Source organism: Chrysemys picta, chromosome 1, assembly GCF_011386835.1.
Source record: "Chrysemys picta bellii isolate R12L10 chromosome 1, ASM1138683v2, whole genome shotgun sequence".
NCBI classification, from domain to species: domain Eukaryota; kingdom Metazoa; phylum Chordata; order Testudines; family Emydidae; genus Chrysemys; species Chrysemys picta.
Window position 1 is genome coordinate 309804606 of NC_088791.1, and position 20646 is coordinate 309825251.

Here is a 20646-nt window from a genome sequence, read left to right on the forward strand (position 1 = left end):
ATCTGGTGCAGGTTTGGGGCCTAAAGTGGGGCCAGTCCATTGAAACCAATGACAAACCTTGCATTGACTTTAGAGGTGCTGGGTCAGGCCATTGTCAGGGGATGTCTTGATGCAGATTTCTAATTTATTTTTCCTCTCTTGTCTGGTCATGCACTATTTTACTATATGAACTTTGGTTATATTACAGCAACACCCATTTGGTATGTCTTCACTGCAGAGTTAACTCGGGTGATCTGCACTTGGGTGTGAGCACTTCAGTTGATCTAACCCAGGTGTGACCAGCCACCATCTAGGGGTTTGTCTTTACTGCACTGTTAACTGAAATCCCATCCACACATTAAAGCCTCATAACTTCAGTGTGTCGGTAATTTTTAACTTGAGTTGACTGATCCACCAGGGGGTGTAGCACAAGTAATTAGCTCTAATACAATCACACTATGCTGCAGACTAAATGGAATCACTCTGTAGTTAATACAGTCATTCTGTGCAACTCAAATGCTAATTTGCAGTTCTTACTTGACGTAGGCTAATTTAAGAATAGATAAGTCTACCATGAAAATATAATGTAAGAAGGTAAATATTTTTAGGAGCTGCCTCCATCCTGGTAATATTTACCGTGTACTGGGAATAGGTAAATAGTCTCCAGATCTCTGGAGAAGCATTCCTTTGTTATGACTGTGTAGGCCAGTTTAAGTGCTTTCTATGATGGCCTTTAGCCGGTTGATGCAAGTGACTGAAGCTTCAAGTCCCCTTCTATCCAGGATGCCTTTTATTCCCTTTCTATAACCCCTCACACTTCTCCCTCATAGCATAAAGTGCCTGGCGCTTTGTGGTCTGAAGTGTTTCCTGGACTTCTCTGAGAATGTTTGGTAACCTGTAATATATTGATTGCCCCTGCCTGTTGGCAGGAAAAAGGCAGTCTATAGCTCTCAGTCAAGGGGCTGAGCCATTTGTAAAAATCTGTCTCCTTGCTTTGTCTCAAGAGTCCATCCTTCACACCAAGAAGAGTGGGCAGAACCAAGAGTTCCCGCCTGTCTGGTTTAGATCTCCTTAGAAATTCTCCATTTTAAATAAGTGTGCTTTTTCATTTGATCATATATTTTACCTAGTTTCCTTATCCTTTTACTGAGCCAAAGAGCTTGTTACTGAACATAATCTGCCTCACAGAATAATTTCAGCTCCCACTGCCATCCAGAATGTGACTGACTGGCAGAGAAGGGGAAGCCAAAGAGGAGGTAGGTGTCTGTCATGGAAGGTGGTGTAAGTTTATCTGAAGGGTCAGGTTTCCAGTTTCTGCCCACAGACACCCTAAAAACTCTTACTCTGGAATCTACTTCCACTGGGGGGATTTGCAGGAAGCAATTGATTCTTTCTGCCCCCCCCCCTTTATTTTTCTGCCTGTTTTGGGTTCACCTCTTGTGGCTGCTGAGACCTTGACCCTCTCTCCAGGGCAGCTCCAAGATAGTTATCTCCTTGGGGGTGTCTTCATTTAGACCCTTAGGATAGTGATGTGATTGGGACTTGCTCTCCAATGAAGACACCTCTCAAGCAAGATGAAAAGGGAATATAGCCACACTTCACTTTTTATTTCTCTCACCTGCCTCTGACTTTTACAAATCTGTATAATTTAACCAAATCATGTCTTTTATATGTTACATTCTGGGTAGCCAGGAGCCCATTATGTTAAAGTTGTTCTGCTTTTCTGTGGAAGCTGTCATCTGGGAACAGGATACATGGGAGTAGGCTTTATAGAAGGTTTAGCTTCTTGATTGATGGCTTTCTGCTGTCTTAATCTCTCCAAGCAGAAAGGGCAACCCAGATGTTAAAAGCTGTTAGATTGTCTTGTAGAAAATAAATGCATGGATAAGCAAAATTTTCACACTCTGCCTCCCTCCGCAATTCAGTCAATCAGTAAGAAAGAAGCAGTCTGGCTAATTATCCCCTTGCTGTTAATTTCTTGACTGCAGGCATACTAATTTTTTTTCTCAGACATAAAATCCTACCCCTTACAGTGATGTTAATCAAAGGTTGTGTTGGTGGTTTTCTATACTTTGGAGAAAAGCCATGTTTAGCTGAATTACTAAAGCTTGGGGAAATTGTTTTTTCAACTAAGAGAGCAATCAAGTTATTTAAATTTTGCACTCGTTTACCAAAAAAAAAAAAGCTTTGTTTTTAAAACAAACAAGTCTTGGTTTCAGACTTGGTGAATGTATAATCCTGAATGAATTTTTTTTCCTTATTAGATGAAATTGGGTTTATTTCAAAAGTAATGTACTTTACTCTTCTTACTGATAGAACACAGCAGAGTGTTGAAGAGAGAGCAAAAATGTCACCTACTAGTTTTATCTGTCTGAAGTATAATGGTGACGCATCCGTAGGTTCCTGTGGTATATAATCTGTGTTTATGGCAAGTTTGTGTTTTATTTTCATAGTATAATACAAGCCATGGGCAAGGTCTGTAAAGTTCTGCATATTTATTCTGGCATTATAGCATATGATTATTATGGCCACAGAATAGCCAGCTTGGCTTTTGATATCCTGACTACTATTTCACTATAATGTGGGTTTTGAACCTGGGAGTCATAAGCAAGGGTTCACAACCATTTCCCTTTCTTCCTGGTTAATGGGAATGAGCTCCCGTAATTTTTTGTAACTTGGGGTCACAATACAGGTATGGAAAAAATGGAGACCCATTCCACCTTGAATGTTTTATGGTCTTAGTTTGAACTCTTGTGTCCTTGTTTTGATGTGATTTTTTTTTTAATGTAAAGAATTTACATTCTGCTATTAATTTGGTCCAAAGCACTAGTGTAAGGTACCTTGGGCCTGCTTTTCTAGAAAACTTTGATATTTTAGACTGACCTTTTACTCTATCCAACTACAATATTTTGTTTTGAGTTTTCAATAACAGAGCCTGGATAAAGCATTTGTTTTCTATAAATGGCATAAAAATTTGTTCATGCTTTAAATACAAATGCACTGACTGTTTTTATTTATAAAGTACTGTGTGTTGGCCTTCCTCTTGTTTCTGTACATATTTTCTCCAGTGTGCCCAGAATGCAGCTATTAGGTTTCTTGTGTGAGTCAAATTTGCTTCTCATATTACCCCTGTACCACAATCCCTATATTGTGTCCCTGCTCCACAGTGGGTTAGTTTTAAATTTTTAAGAAGTCCTGCATGTGTTAGCACAATTTTGTCTGAGTCTCTTGCTCCCTGCCTCAGTCAGGAGTGGTTGAAGTAGGTTCTTGAAGGGAGGAGAGAGCGCTCATAATTTTGGTGATTGTCACTAGGTGGGGTTGGGTGTTTTTGCATCAAATAGATAAAGTGTTTTAAAAAAAATAATTTGGTGTTTCCTGCTTTCACACGGTTGTTTATTCTACTGTACATCTTGGTTTCTCTTTTTCTCCAACTTTTTGAGGGACTCTTTTTCGGTCTAAATTTTCCAAATTTCTTACGTCTAATATATATACAAAAAAATAGTGTCTGAATTAAAGATTTCTCTTCTTTGATCTCTCCTTTTCTTTGAGTCGAAGACTTATCTGATGTAGCCTCTGTATTTGTTATAATGAACTTGGTGTTTCATTGAAGAGGCCTATGAGGTACCAGTCCTCATCTCTCCTGTTTCCATTAAGATTTGTGTGACTAGAGAAGGTCTATTGCAATCCCCTGAGCCAAAAATGAGGGTTCCCTCTAAATGGGTTGTGGAAGGTGGCCACTTGATGATTTTTGCACACTTTGAACAAATACTTCTGGCTAAATATTTAGTCTTGTAGTTGCTGCCCGGTTTAATAGGGTTCCTTTCTGGCACTGTCGAAGCTACTTTCATGTAGAGCAGGGGTGGGCAAACTTTTTGGCCTGAGGGCCACATCTGGGTATGGAAATTGTATGGCGGGCCATGAATGCTCATGAAATTGGGGTTGGGGTCTGGGAGGGGGTGAGGGCTCCAGCTGGGGTTGTTGGCTCTGGGGTGGGGCCAGAAATGAGGAGTTCAGGTTGTGGGAGGGGGCTCCGGGCTGGGGAAGGCGGTTGAGATGCGAGAATGAGTAAGGGCTCCGGCTGGAGATGCAGGCTCTGGGGTGGGGCCAGGGATGAAGGGTTTGGGGTGCAGGAGGTGGCTGGGGATGGAGCAGAAGGGTTCGGAGTATGGGAGGGGGCTCCAGGCTGTGAGGCAGGTTATTAGGCTGTGGGAGGGGGTACAGGCTCTGGGCTGGGGGTACATGTTCCAGAGTGGAGCCAGAAATTAAGGGTTCAGGGTATGGAAGGGGATACGGGGTGGGGCGCAGGAGGAGGTCAGGTGGCGCTTACCTCAAGCAGCTCCCAGAGGCAGTGGCATGTCCCCCCCTTCCCTCGGGCTCTTACATGGAGGTGCGGTGCTGTGCCAATGGCTGCTGCAGAGCCGGTGCCTGCAGACGTGTAGGAGCTGGAGGGGGGACGTGTCGCTGCTTCCAGGAGCCGCGTGGAGCCACAGAACGCGCGGAATGGGGCAAGCCCCCAACCCCGCTCCCTGGCTGGAGTGCCAGAGTGCAAGCCCCTGACCCTGCTCCCCGGCGGGAGCTCGAGGGTTGGATTAAAAGGTCTGACGGGCTGGATGCAGCTCGCGGCCATAGTTTGCCCACCACTGATTTAGAGTGTACCTGTTTTTCCTTCCTTTGCATCTTTCCTTTAATTGACAGGATCACTACTTGGATCCTATCAGTCTAGACAAGTGGGATCACAGAATGTAAAGTTACAATGATATTCCATTGATCCAATTATTCTAGAGTCTTAGCTTTTTATAAGAAAACATACAGCAGGTGTCCTTGCAAGAGACCCCTGTTCAAAGGAGCTGCTGTAATTAAAGCCTGTAGCTCTTTGTTACTATGGAAACATAGCACACCACAAATACAAAATGCAAGTTTCAGTAGTGTTGACTCTTCCATAATCTGCATTCACCAGATTTAGGTGATGCTTCATTTGTTACCCAGTAAAACTGCCTTCCTGCTGAAGTAGCTGAAAGTACTTTTCTTGGAGATGTGACTTATTTAAAAACCCTAAGACTGAATTCCTGAAGCATAAAAACAAAAGCATTGTCTGCAAGGTGTTCCTGAAATTTTGTGAGGTTGATGCACTGTCCAAATGCAGTCTACTATGAGCACAGTTTTAATTGTATAGTATAATTATTCTATGGGCATTGTTTTTATGGAATGTAGATACTTAGCGTAGGGGGAAAAGACAATGTAAATCAATAGTTTGAGCCCAGCATTGTTTGGTTCTGGTATAATTGTGACCAAATACAAAACTTACCATTGGGATGTAATTTTATTTGCTTGAATACAAAAGGCCTGCTTATTCTTGCGAACTTAATATTTTAATTTTCCTGCATACGATAGGACTGAACGTCAGTCTGAAAATTTTCATGTTGGATGAAAAGACTCCACTAAAAGTGTTACTGTTACCTTAACAGAAATCTGCCAGGGCTTTGGTCAGCACTTCTGCCTCTCCAGCAATGTTATTGATTTTTGACTTGCCAGACTCCTTCCTGTGGCATCATAGCATTTTAATAGTTTATAGCCTACAAAAAACTTGATAATAGTTAAGCTGCTGGTGTGCTGAGACCGCAACCTATCATGCTGACCAATATTGTCCCATTGTTTCCTTGTACTGCCCAGTCACTTTATCTGGATCCATTTGTTGTATATTTTTTTATACTTACTCTTTTGGGACAGGAACTGTATTTTTCTTCTGTGATTGTACTGCATCTAGCACAATGGGGTCCTGGGCCATGACTGGGGTTCCTATGCTCCATACAAATAATAATAATTAATAATAAATACCCAAAGTTAGAATTGGGATAAACTTTTAGTATTTTCAGAGTAAAATCTTACAGGATTACTTTAAAATTACATTAAAATCTGTTTTCCTTCATATGAATATAGTGAAGCCCCAGATATCTGAATCATTAATACAGATGTTATAAAGCCATCAGAGTATTGTTTCTAGTTCTGCTTCATTTACATGGGTATTTTTACTGTACATTTTTAATAATAAAAACAGAAGCTGTACCTGCTGAGTCAGGCTGACAGGCAGTGTAGGCAGTGGGAATTGACATGGAGCACAACTCTTGTTCTATAGCGCCAGATATTTGAAATGAAAAATATGAAGAGATAAAATATGGAAGCGTTTCAGCCATCTCTAATTATCTAATCATACTATTGCCTACTTGAAACAGCTTTCAGAGTCACCAAATTAGATACTGTATTTACTGCTAAGCATGATATTGGACTGAACATTGAACTGGGATCCAGGTGTGACAGATAATGCAATCCCATGCAGTATATGTATGGACCATATTGAGTTTAGTTTATAAATGGTTTATGCGTCACTGCGGGTCAGGTATTGAATGCAACTCTGGGGGGAGGATTACTGCAGCTTCTCTAAAAACCAAAAACAATGGCGGATGATTAAGATGAATCATTCAGGATTGTAAATATCTCCAGAGAGGTACCACACGCTCAGGGGCTCACATATATTGGTTAAAACTGGGTTTTCCAGATACCAACAAAGAGAAAGGGGTTTTGATATAAAAAGGCTGTGTTTAAACTGACTCAGGGACTTCTTTCTGATCCAGCAAATGGACAGGTCCTTCTGTCCAAGGGGGGCCCCAACTAGGAGTGCCGGCGGCGGCGGAAGGTCCCGCCCCGAAATGCCACTCCCCCCACAGAGGCGGCGGAAATACCGCCACGGTTGCAGCCCCACAAATCGCAGCACCCTAGGCGACTGCCTAGGTCGCCTAATAGGTTGCGCCGGCCCTGTCCCCAACCCTTTCAGAAGGATTGGGAAGCCTTTGGTCTACTGTAGCCCTATAAGACTAATGGTGACTTCTGGTAAGCTTTTAGTGTACTTTGATTTTTTTTTTAAATGTTTTCTCTATAATGCTTTTACCATAGGAATAAAATTCCTTTCCTGGAAAGAACTGTGTGGCAACTTGTAACTGCTGGCAGTACACTGTTCACAGCCCTTGGAGAGAAAGCAAAGCACAGGCACTGGTGTAACACCAACGGACCCCAGTCGTCGGCAGCTGAGATCGAACCTCGGATCTCTGGAGCTAAATGCATGAGCCTCTACTGCATAAGATAAAAACCATGTGGCTGTTAGCTAAGGCTGTAGAGCAGACTCATTAATCTCTCTCTAGTTGGTCTCAGTGCCACTACATGGGACAGAGCACCGCATGCAGGAGGTGTGTGGGTTACACTGGTGTTCAGGCAGACCGGCTTGCTGGTGATATCACAGTGTAAGGCAGGGATCTGTGCAGCCTGTAAAGCCCCCAGTCAAAAGGAAGTGGGACGAGTGCCTGCGCAGAGACAGGTGATGACTGGAGTCCTGACTGGGCACTCCTGGAGTGGACCCACAGAGTAGGGGGATACAGGTGTGGTTACCCTGAAACTATGACACCAGGAATTTATCATTTTTAATCTTGGCTCTGCTGTAGTTTGGGGTGATTTAACCTATCCCTGTTTCCTCATCTACACAATACAGGGGTGGTGCTTACCTGTGCCCTTTGGGTGGTATGAAGGTTAGTTTATATTTGTATGAAGGTTTGAAAATGTAAAATCCTATGTAATTTTGAAGAATAAGTATAATACTACTTAACAGCTACCTCGTACTCAGCTAGCATGGTGATGGGTGCAGTACAAGAATCAGAACAGAAGAGAATTCAGAAATCTTTAAAGTACATTTGACTCTTATAACATATATTGTCCTTGGTCAACATATCCTGTGACCCAACATGTTGATGAATGCGGCGTTGTGATTTGTACATGTAGTTATTATTTCATCTAGCTATCTCTTGGGCTGTGTTAGAGCAGCTATGCATCACCCTGCTGGAACAGATTTCCTCTATCTGGCTGCAGTAGGATGCCCTATATTTAGGCACTGCTGGGTTGAGTAAAGCCTCCGTAGTAACTCCTACACCTTCCCTACCCAGATCTGCTGGGGAAAGAGGGTGTGGCTTGGGCATCTCTATGCCTCAGCAAGTAGAGTAGCACCTTAGGGCTCTTGGCAGCCAGCCCAATTTAGAGAAGCCCTGAGGCTGTAGGAACAGGCCAGCATAGAACAGCCCTGGAACAAGGGGGAATAGAGCTGGTTATTTTTTCAGTATCAGTTTGGTTTCATAGCTTTCAGTTGGATATTGTTTGATTGGTTTTATATACATTATATTTAATGAGCAAACGTACATTCCAAAGTAAATTGTTATATCAGTTAGTTATAGAGCAATGAAAGCTGGATCGTCTGTCTTGGAGAGAAGCTGATGCCAGGCAGGGAGGCCACTGAGTATAGCAAAGGAGCAACATTTGGTCTTTCCTTTTGTTGAAAGAAAAGGTGCAGAGCAGCGCATGTAACTGGAAACTCTGGGATGAGAACATTTTAAGAGGAACTGAGAATGTAAAACAGTTAATTTTTAAAAATATATTTGTATTTTGGAACCAGGGAAAAATCTATTGTACAGTTTAAAAAATGATAAATAATAATTAAGAACTAATCCTCCAATAATTTCTTAATGTGAGATTTTTGAACCTGGCTAGTTTACATTTTTCCAGGCATTCATTTAGAAATACATAGTCCTCTTTAAACTGTGAAGTAATAGTCTGTTCTTTGTCATGCATGAAGGGGACAGTACACTAATGTGAGGGAGGGAGCAGCTATTGCTGTGAGCCTTGTTCACTTCATGTTTTATAGTATTGCTCCAGGAAAAAAGGTGAAAATCATGGCATTTGAATCTATGCCCCCCGCCCCTAACCCAAACAGACAACATTTTAAGCCAATGCAGGAATTTGAGAAGATTCACTGAGAACTGTAGTTATATCAGTAAATCAGAACCAAAAGACCCATAAGTAAGACCAATTTTAGACAAAAAAGAGCTTGCTAAATATTTTTTGTACAGTTGGATATCCAGTCACAGGCTGTTGCCAAAGGGACAAGGGTGTCACCTGTGCTATTCTGCTGTCTCACAAAAATCCCAGGAGACTTATTTTCTGGTGAATTATATGTGTTGAAAGACAAAGTTGGAAAACTTTTGCTCCCTCCCCCCCCCATATCTTTTTTTCACTTGTTTGCAATTTTCTTTAGCTGATACTATAATTCTAGGAGACATCTCAGCAGTTGTACATAGTCATGCTGAATATAGGATATTGAATATTGGTTTTCACTAGCCATAGAGGGAATGGATCCTTTCAACACTGGGAAATGGCTCTCTCTTGGAGCCTCCATTTGCAAAGGAACATAATATTTAAGAAAGCAAGAAGGGTTTGCTACCTCCTCTGACTCAGCCTCCATGAGATCAGAGATAATATATTGTTATTTATTAAATTGCTCCTATCTGCAGAACTCTGCAGCAGAAACTGAAACCAGTTGAAGGCAGTGTCTCTTAGTGAGGTAGCCTCCGTAACCAGAACAGTCCCTCTATTGGGGACTTCAGAGAAAATAGGGTGAATGAGAAAAAAGATCTTTTAGTCTCCACCACAGATCACAAATCCCTGAGGTTGTAATGGATTCAATACCAATATCTTGCCATCAGTACTCCAGTCTCATTCACTCTTGTGCTATCTGTCAGCCATGCTGTCCATCAATAACCCATGGTGACCCAAGAGGAGGATGCATAGGGAAAAGATATGCACAAGAACAGTTTTAGACAACAAGTAGTTGTAACGTATTACAAGCCTGTCAACTCACTGATCCAATGTCTGGATACTGTTCTCTGCTCAAAAGTTCTGGAACCCAACAGAATCCATGAGTCCCCAGGGGTGGAACTTCAAAGCGGGTCCATCACCCTGTTAGAAAGGTGGAACAAGACCCAGACCTCAGCGTGGAAGAGGTGATCAGATTGTGGCAAGGCATACTTAACATCTGTGCTGCAGATCAGATCCATGTGTGTGCCATGGCTATCACCAGAGCTGTGAGATCTCATGCCATTGTACTGGAGTTATCCATGAGTCGTGGTGACTTCAGCATCATAAGAACACCATTATATTATTCCTAAAAGTACTGTGATCTGTATGTCATTCTTCAGAGTCCCACTGGAATATCATTACCAGAAGCACCCCCTGGTGCTCAGGTGTGTCTACATAAGTGTAACTTGAATAAATAATGTTTATCTATGACCTGACCTTACACTTTTTGTAAAACAAAGGGTTTTGTGATGGTTCTGGATAGCACAGTGGAAACCCTACATACACTTGTACAGTTAAGAGCTTTCTTGCTTTACTTTTTTATTCACTTCTATGTGCTGATGCGTTTTTTTTTTAAGGCTCCTCATATATTAAGAATTCTTTTTATATAAGAACAGCCATACTGGGTCAGACCAAAGGTCCATCTAGCTCAGTATCCTGTCTTTCAACAGTGGCCAATGCCAGGTGCTTCAGGGGGAATGAATAGAACAGGTAATCATCAAGTGATCCATCCCCTGTCGCTCATTCCGAGCTTCTGGCAAACAGAGGCTAGGGACACCATCCCTGCCCATCATGGCTAATAGTCATTGATGAACCTATCCTCCATGAACTTATCTAGTTCTTTTTTTAACCCTGTTATAGTCTTGGCCTTCACAACATCCTCTGGCAACGAGTTTCATAGATTGACTGTGTGTTGCATGAAGAAATACATCCTTTTGTTTGTTTTAAACCTGCTGTCTATTAATTTCATTTGGTGACCCCTAGTTCTTGTGTTATGAGAAGGAGTCAATAAGACCTCCTTATTTACTTTCTTCACACCAATCATGATTTTATAGACCTCTATCATATCCCCCCTTAGTCATCTCTTTTTTCCAAGCTGAGAAGTCCCAGTCTTATTAATCTCTCCTCATATGGAAGCTGTTCCATACCCCTAATCATTTTTGTTGCCCTTTTCTGTACCTTTTTTTTAATTCCAATATATCTTTTTTGAGATGGGGCATCCAGATCTGCATGCAGTATTCAAGATATGGTCGCACCATGGATTTATATAGAGGCAATATGATATTTTCTGTCATCTTATCTATCCCTTTCCTAATGATTCCCAACATTGTTAGCTTTTGTGACTGCCGCTGCACATTGAGTGGATGTTTTCAGAGAACTAGCCACAATGACTCCAAGATATCTTTCCTGAGAGGTAACAGCATTACTTTGCATTTATCAACATTGAATTTCATCTGCCATTTTGTTGCTCAGTCGCCCAGTTTTTATCATCCTCTCTCCCAAAGGCTGATGATGTCATCTTTTGCCTTATCAAGTATCTCACTGGTATATTCATCATGTGATGCTGGACTGAGTTCTGTAAAGGAGTGCAGTACAAGTCACTTACGTTTTTAATAAGCTCCAGTGAGATACTTGACCTGTCTTTTTTTTTTAAACACAGAAATCATGACGTCTGGTGTCAAGACATTGATTATGGAGCCAACGTTGTTGAAGTAACTAGATTGGTCCAGTGACATTTTCTGAGCTGTGTTGACTGAGATTTTTCCTGTTTATTATATGCTTGGGTGTTTAAAGAATAGGAATGGTGTTGATTGTAATTAATAGTTGGAGTCAGAAAATATCTGCTTATAAATGGCTTCACTACTCATCCTCCACTGCCGCTGTTGTGCTGCTGCTATCTGTTAATGTTCCATAGAAATCTCTGGAATGTTAGAACATGCGGTACCTGATGCATTCTGTTTGGATGTTCCTGGAACACTAAGCAGTCAGATAATATAATTAAATTTTCTTTGGAAAGTGACCCTACGTTTTCTAGAACATTTATGATTTGACTGATTTTGTGTGTAGAGAGCAGTCCTTAGGAAAGTCTCACATCTTCTATATTATTTTATTGACCAGTGTGAACATAAAGTTAAGGGAATTACATTCTGTATAGAGAAGGGCCCTAGACCAAGATTTCTTGTCAAATTTTTGTCAGATTTCTTACATAATATATTTAAGGCTGGTTTCCACGTCATCTAGTTCTGCATTCACTGTCACTGGTAACAAAGAACTGTTATCCTATTCCCTCATGAAATCCTTTGCAGAAGGTGCATATTATCTACTACAAGATAGGGCAATGAGGAGCATCAGTTTCCACAGCAGTATAGAATCCTGAATTACAAATTACTATTTAATCCTTTTTGCATCAAAGAATATCGTAATCCTTGCAAAATGTGCCCAAAGTCTTCTGTTTGGCTGTGTTAGAATGTGCAGTCTAGCAAAAAGAAAAAAAAAGTTTTTGCAATGCAGGAAAATTTCGAAGGACTAACAGCTGTGTAGAGGAATAAAAAAGCCTAAAATACATTAGATTTGTTATCTAAACAAAAACATTTGTAGTCACAAAGCTAATTGGAAGCAGAAGTAGTTAGTCATTTTTTTGTAAAGGGAGAGAAAATTGGAATAAGAATTGGTGAGGAGCCCAATCAGTATTGTATGAACTTTAGGTCTATTGTAGAACTGAAACTTTTGTGATAGGGTGACTTGGCTGTGTTGTTTCCTAACCATGTACATCTCGTTAATTATTAATAAAGTTAACATGCTTAAGGTTTGGAAAATAAATCTTATTATAAGCAAGGACTAAATATTGGCTTTGACTGACATTTAAGTATCCTAGCTAGGTGTAAATTCTTTCTGTGTGAGTGTGCTGTATGTTTAACTTCATTAGATGTAAAAGCAAACATACTGATTGTGTGGTGTCAATAGTTATGCACAATTTATAATCCGTTTACACCATACCTTTTTCCTGGCCTTTCATTACATTTTAAATCAAATGTATAATATTGGGTAGAATGAGTTAACCTCAGTGTGCAGTAATCCACTAATTAAAAACGTATAGGCACAATGTGGCATGTGGACAATGTTTTGTTAATGGGATGCCACAGACTGAGCAGCTATTGAGGTTGCTGAAGAAACACATTTCTTCGTGTATTAGAGTACACATTTGATTAATTGGCCTCATAACCTCAGCTCACAATGGAATATATTTTTCTTAGTCGGTAAAACTATTTGTTTTGTTTTAATCTAAAATAGTATAACATGTCCTTGCTGTTAACCCACAATCCTCTTGGAGGCAGAAGCTATACAATAATTGGAATTGTATTACATTACAGCAATAAAATGTTTATATTGTAATACAAAATTAATGTTATGGATTTGTTTCATTTTAACCCTTTAATGATGGATTTCTGGAAAGAAAAATAAAATGTATATCCGTTAAGCTAATTAGGGCATTTTCAATATATATTTTGATAAACTGGAGCAATTTAAACTGTTCTAATCAGCGTTTTCATATTGCTCATTTGTAACACAGCGTGAATAACTTTAATTTTCTTGTATGTTGCAGAAAAATGACCTTTCATTAAAGAGCATAAGAATAAGTCACCTTACTGTAAAAAATCAAGACTACAAAACTAGTCTAACTGATGAAGAAACAAAACCTACACCATATGTTGTACAATGGGTACTACAAATGATGAGATGGTTTCAGTAGAGCAGACTTCCTCCTTGAACCCTCTATGTTTTGAATGTGGCCAGCAACATTGGACAAGGGAGAATCATTTGTACAACTATCAGAATGAAGTGGATGATGACTTGGTCTGCCATATTTGCCTTCAGCCTTTGTTGCAGCCATTAGACACCCCTTGTGGACACACGTTCTGCTACAAGTGCCTAAGGAACTTTTTGCAGGAGAAGGATTTCTGTCCATTGGATCGAAAAAAGCTTCATTTTAAACTCTGCAAAAAATCCAGTATTCTCGTACATAAACTGTTAGACAAATTGTTTGTTTTGTGTCCCTTTTCTTCAGTATGTCAGGAGGTAATGCAACGATGTGAGCTGGAAGCACATCTCAAAAACAGGTGAGCAATGGAGGGGATTGTCTAGTACAGCTTTTTGTATTGTTAGGATAGTTTTAGTAGCAGTCTAAATTGTGTGGATTTTATACAGTCAAATTTTGTCAAATATTCAGTATAGAAGATGTTTATTGACAAATCTATTCCTGGAACAGGTCAGTCGCTCATTATTTAACTGTGGGTTTTTTTTGTTTTTTTTTTTGTGTTTTTTGTTGATTTGTTTTTTTGAGGGGTAGCAGATGCACTTATAAAAGGTTTGATTTTTTTCTGCATGTTTCATCCTGTGAGTTTTGGAGCATTGTCAACTCCCAGTGAATGGGAATAAGACACTTAGCACTTTGCAGGATGAGCAGACAGGGTGAATTGTTCTATATAACCTGGGAGGCATAAATTCTGGAGTATCTTCCTTGTTTTTGCTCTGTGGTCTGTCTCTAGACCTGAAAGGATCTGAGCTGCAGTGCACTGTGCTATAATGTGGTTATAGGGTGAGGAGTAAAAATGGTTGCTATAGAGCAACTGAAAGGGATTATTTCTGAGGGTTTGGTGACCCATAAAGGATGGAGATGAAAACCTTAAAACTTCACCAGACTGCCTGAATATATACTGTACTTGCTACCCTGGTGAAGTGATGGTCTCTGAGATTTCTTTGTAAGATATTACTCGAAGGTGTAGGGCCTTCTTCTACACAAATTAAAATAGACCTGGTAATTTTATATTTCTTTCCCCTCTTACTCTCCAGTATCTTGAAATATTGAAAGGAGAGCAAGACAAAGGGGAAAAAAATACAAGCCACCAAATTAGAGAGGATGAAGTTATGTAACTTGACCCCCCCCAATGTCTGCTATATGAACAATTAAGGAAAGTACTATCTAGTAGTACTGTTGTGTTGTCTAGGTGTATTTCACTCTTAAATGTAAACTGTTATTTTCTGTAATAAGAATATTAACGTTCTTTGTTTCATTGGGTAGCATTTCAGTGTTTTTGTTTACTGAAAATATCCTGAAATATTGTTTAGAAAATATTTAGAGGGTTTTATTATTACTCTTATTTCATGAACTGAAATGGGGCCAAGCAGAGTCAAATTTGAGTCATGGACAAAAATGTGGGCATCCCATCACATTTGGTGTGAGGAACTGAAGTATGAAAGTGATAATGAGTTAGTGTGTTGGAAAGCTTTGTGAATATGTAGCCCCTAATAAGTGTCACATTTTAAAGGGTTCGGGGGGTCTTAAAATTAAAATAGGAGAGGAATATGGTCAAGCATTAAATGAAGAGAGGGAGGTGATTGATAAAAGAGAAATATGGAATACATCTGATGCCAGGATTTTTTTTCCACCCATAGATGTTATTTCATTCAAGCCTCTTTTACACATGCATCGTGTTTTACATTTTAAACAATGTATTACATATACTATTGAAAGTGGAGGTTTCCATAAAGTTCTATCTTTGCCTTTCTCTGGAAAAAGATCCAACCCCCTCCCCCAGTGAAATAACTATTTTTAATTTGCATTCAGCTTTCTGACAGCAACTTTCACTGTTTTTCTTCATTCAGAGCAGGATCATATCTAACCTACATGATGGTGAAAAAAAATCTGATTTGGCTAACCGTATAACCCTAATATATTAAATCCATTATTTAAAAAAAAAAAACAGAGAAAGTAACAAGATGCATCCCAAACATTAAGTTCAAATGATATTTCACTATTGTTGTCCTCAACCTTCCTAGCCCTCTTCAATTGTTTGTCATTTCTTTCTCAATTGAGTCAAATTTAGATTGTAAGCTCCTCATGGCAGGGACTTGTCACTTTGGTGTAAAACACCATGCATACACACTTCAGCACTATATAAAATCATTGTGTGTCTAATGCACAAGTCATATAATGAGGTCTAATTTAAACTGAATCATTATTTATTCCCATCAATCAGTCTGTAACAGCATTTCAGTTGCTGTGTACCATGCATAAGGAATTGCCTTTCTGTTGATGTGTGCTACTGATAACCTTCCTTCACACATTTTTTTTACCTGATAAAGTTGTTTTTCAATATAGCTTATTTGTAAACAGTGGAATACCTTTATGTAAAGTACCTTTACTGGCATAAAAGGTGCAATAAATGCGTAGCTTGAATTTGATTTGATATGGATTGGTGAATCCAATAAAATACTACTACTGATTATTAAATGTTAGATAAATGTACAATTCAGTACTGTTGTAATCTTTGTCATAGATATTACAAACCAGCTTCAGTGAGTACTCGGATGAACATGCCTGCTTTTCTAAGAAATGAAATATACTTGGTTAGCCTCACTGTTAAAAACATTCAAACTCAGAATTAAAATTTCCAGTGAAATAGTAATTGGCTTTATTTAAGCAGAAAGGCTGCAAGAAATTTCATAATATCCACCAGTCAATTCCAGAGTGTGTGGTAAATGCAAACCACTCTATCAAGGATATTAGAAGCATGAGGCACAAATTTGATGATATCATGGTCAATAATCACCCCAAGTTACCTCATTGCTTACTTAGAATCCCCTTGATTTATCAGTTTTTCAGGTTCATCAAATTTGCTTGGGAACCACAGCCCCTTAGAGTCAGCCCTTGTAAGGATCTCTTGTACTTTATTTCCTGAGCATGTGGTATTTAGAAATCTTGTTAATGTTTAATAACTAACAATGGTATTGGTACCTTCTTTATCAAAGATCATTTACTTGACACAGGTCCAAGAAAACCTTACTGAACTTCTGCAATATTTGATTTAAATTCAACTTACTGAGTCTTCAGATCTAATCAAATTCCATTCTAGAAAGGTACAGCTTTGGTCCAGCACAATGCAGTTTTGGTTCACGTGCAGATTTAGGCCCTGTCTTAGGGGTTTTTTTATTATTATTTTTATTTAAGCTGAGCCATAACCTGCCATCCAGTATTAAAAAGTGTAGCCACTTCAGAAGGTACCACAACACTCCTCTATATTGCCCATTACTGAACATTTAGAGCTTCCTTTAAAAGGAATTTTTTGTGGAAAGTTAAATTTAAACCTTTTATAAAAGCCTCTTTTTCCAGAGAAGAACCTTTTGAGTTGCTCAGTGGCTGGAAACCAGCATATTTAATGTGCAGATTCATACATGACCACAGCAAGATTTACAGAAAAAATCATTGCAATAAATGCAAAACCTACTATTCAAAAGTAAGGAAAATCCAAAGGATTTGGAGTTTGAAAGTTCCTTGCTTAACACCTATTCTCACCTAGGTTACAAGCTGTGTTCCCATCAACAAGATGCCCTGGTGAAAGCCTAGCTCATTGACACACTCGGTTGCTGGGAAGGAGAAAAGTGCTGGGATTCCTACCAGGATGCTGTCCCTGGTCCTTGTTTTGGGGGCTCATCTTTCATATCTGCCTCTAGCTACTAAGTGTCTGATGCATTTGAAGTTTTTCTAGCCGTCGAAAACTTCTCCAATTGCTGGAAGGGTGAAGGAGCTTTCTGTGTCTTTTCCCACTCTTGACCCTCCTGGCTACTGAGAGAAGGGGTCCTTATCGCTGCTCTTACCCCTCCTCCAGCTTCCGAGCTTGCACAAGAAAGGGTGAAGGGAAGAGAGATCTCCACAATGTAAACCCTCCTCCCGAAGGTTTTTTGGGTCCTCCCACCCCCGCACTCCCAAAGCAAATAGATACTGCCAATGCATGGGTTTGCTGCTGACCTGCCGCTCCTAGTCCTGGTAGGTCATGTTACGTTACCTCTTACACACATGGCACCCTGATCTAAGGAAAATCTATTTTAGATCATTTTGGAGATTTTTATAAACGCTAATACCACCTCTTCTATTATTCATAAGTAAGATGGCCTGATTTTACAGATAATATAATATGAAAAATAATGCCAGTCAAATGCATTTTACATTCAAAGTTCTGATCATGTAACTTGTTGTGTGAAGATAGATCCCTGTGCCCTCACGGAGACCCACTGACTTCAGCAGGGCTCTGCCTGAGCACTGCGGGCTACCCATATACAACAGATTTCAAGATTGGGGTCCAAAAATAGCTTTTCTCCAAAATATTTGGAATAAACAAAATAGGTCAAGGTGTGTGGTATGGTCTGGAATTTGTATTGGCCACTTGTCTGGAATGGCCTGCATAACTTGTGCGTGGCTTCAATATTTGAATAATGGACACATACTGTGCATGATAAATCCCTTTAGCTAGATAATAAGATTCCAGGAATGTCACTCTGAAGCCTAAAGTGTCTGTGCTAGTGTGAAATGATGGAAGTAGCTACAAGTACGGTTAAGAACTCTTTTGTTCAGAGTATCACCAGGTAGAATCATCACTGGGGTTCATGGTCTATTGCCTGCCAATGTTTACGTTTTCAGCAATTTGACTTTACTAATTACACTATGAAGTGTGCAGCTGCAGTATCATCATGACATGTATCTATGCCATGCCTAGAGTCCTAGACCATTGGGAGATCAGGTAACTCAACCAATCACCGCTTTCTACTCTATAGCTAATTTGCTTGCCACATTTGCATTGGTTGTATGAGGGAGACTGCACAGATGGGGGATTATTTGGCTGCCACCTGCACAAATCCACCCAATTCTGCTAGCACAACACATGAGTCTCACAATCAAATCATGAGAGTTGGCAACACTCCATCTTACGGATGAGACATAAGACCCAGGTCCAGACCTGATGACCAATGTACATGAAAAGCATATAAACAACACATAGGAAACTCACAAACAAAAAAACACTAAAGTAGATTGGGACCAGCTTAACTAGGGGCTCATTAAAGCAGTTATAAAGAGGAGGTTGTGGAATGCTGAGGGAAGGACCAAGTGGGGGTTGGGGGGAAGGAAAAATGTGCGCTTCCAACCCAACCATAGGTCAGGAAGCAAGAGGAGCTGGGAAGATAAAAGGCTGTTTACTAATTAAAAGGAAACTTTGTAAATTAAGGACTGAAATTATCTGTTGCTTGCTGTCTTTTTAACCATGCTGAAGAAAGCCCTGGTTCTGGCTCCCTGTATACTAGCCTGGGGTAGAGAAATGCTCTGTTCAGAAAACGTATGCACGCACAAGTGACAGCAGGATGTAGGATTTTTTTTCTTCCCTTCCCACCCCCACTTTATTCGTTGTTTTTTGGCTACAGCCTTGGCCATGCTCATATAGAGCTGACTCAGAAGCAGGCTTTAAATTGTTAAGCAATACAAATTGATATACTACCTATTCCAGGCATGGATTGGTGTGATGGGAGGGGAAGTGTGGAGGGAAGTTGGATAGGGGGCATACAAGGGGGCAGGGCTTGGACTCAGAGTAAGGAAATGGGTAGCATGGAACTGTGATACCTATTCTTGGAAATGAGGAAGGGGACATTCTATGGACAGCAAATGAAAGGATGCCTGAAAGGGGAGCAAGAGACTGGTACGACATAGACTGGAAGGCGTGCTGGTGACTGGGGAACATGGAAGGAGTGGGTGCTGGGGACTTGGAGAGCCTTGGAAGTGGGTTGCAGGAAATTTGAGACTGGAATGTTCAAGCTTTTTGTGCTATGTAATATGGCCACTTTTCATATATATTTGAAAGTAACATGACGGTCTATCTCTAGGTGTCCTGGAGCTTCCCATCGAAGGGTTGTACTGGAGAAAAGGAAGTCTAGCAAGCTGCAGACAGAAGCTGAGAATGAAAATGGGCCTAATCTGATAGATCACCCAGGCACTTTATCTCCAGATACAGACCATGCTGGGACGGGGCCAGTGCCAGTGGATCAGAACTTTACACCAACCACTCTTCCTTCATGGACAGATGAGCCTGGCCTTGACAACCCTGCCTTTGAAGAGAGCACAATAGCAGACAGTATGTCATGTTTGTCTTTTAATTCTCTGTATGATCTGTCTAAATCAAACCTAGAAACTTAGTGACATAATTGTAAGTTTATCTCCTGCAAACAAATAACAAACCCTACATCTCCAGCTGCTGTGCTTGTCCTATAGTGATCCTTAGTGGAAAGTTAAACTCCCCAAAGAGTTCTCTACTTGAAAATGTAGCACTTGGATGAAAACACAATTAGATGGGAAAGATCTATCTGTTTTTACTGCAGTAGTATCATACTGCTATAACACAAGGCTATCTGGTACTGTAGAGCATGTTAATGTCTCTGTTCTGGTCTGATAGCTACATTGAGGCAATGTTTTCTATGGAATTGCTGAATCTGGTTTCTAAGATGAGATTTTTTTCCCCTGGATCAACAGGCTTCCCACCTATGGAATACTGTCCTGTTCGAACGAAAAGGCAACTGAGTAACTCCTGCATCCATCTGCATCGAACTAACAGTAACACCTCTAGCATCTGCGATATTAGAGAGGAAACACTGAGCCTTACCACAGAGGAAGGTGGTCTTTCCCCTTCCTTTTCCTGTTTGTAGCCTGTGTACTCACCAATTCATTAGCATCCTCCTCTTCCATTGTAGCTGTCTGTGTTTGTGTTTGGAGGTGTGCATCCTTCTTGCCTTGACCTTGTAAATCAGTGACAGCTGTTGCTGTCCTGTGGAACTGGTTAAGGAAGGGCTAATTGCTAAAAAAAAAATATATGAAAAGGAAGATATTTATTTTTAAAGGTTAGGTCCCAAAGGGTTCTGAATATCCTCTTTTTAAAGTAATACCTAACTTTTCTCTTAGTGCATGGATACTGATCACTTATTCTAGGTCTTTATCTTTTTAGATAAACCAAGGTGTTTCAGCAAACTGTGGAGCCAATCCAATTTGTTTTATTTGTATTATACCATTGTCGTCTGGTGTGCTTATATTGTCCTCCAATAATTTGCAGTGTTGAAAATGTACTG

At 40.1% G+C, this 20646-nt stretch overlaps 1 protein-coding gene across 8 annotated transcripts in view; it reads left to right on the forward strand.

The window, feature by feature from the left end:
• Positions 1 to 20646, forward strand: part of LNX2 (ligand of numb-protein X 2) — an 88110-nt gene that overhangs the window by 37593 nt on the left and 29871 nt on the right. For 3 of the 8 annotated variants that reach the window (XR_010597826.1, XM_008167398.4, XM_042842847.2), the window contains 3 exons: positions 13310 to 13823; positions 19414 to 19661; positions 20057 to 20197. Coding sequence is in view for 6 of the 8 variants with exons in the window: in XM_008167398.4 (XP_008165620.2) it covers positions 13423 to 13823; positions 19414 to 19661; positions 20057 to 20197 (790 nt within the window). In the remaining 2 variants the exon portion in view is untranslated. The remainder of the gene's footprint in view (positions 1 to 13309; positions 13824 to 19413; positions 19662 to 20056; positions 20198 to 20646) is intronic. The other 5 variants (XR_010597827.1, XM_024105318.3, XM_065581385.1 and 2 more) reach the window with 3 other exon arrangements.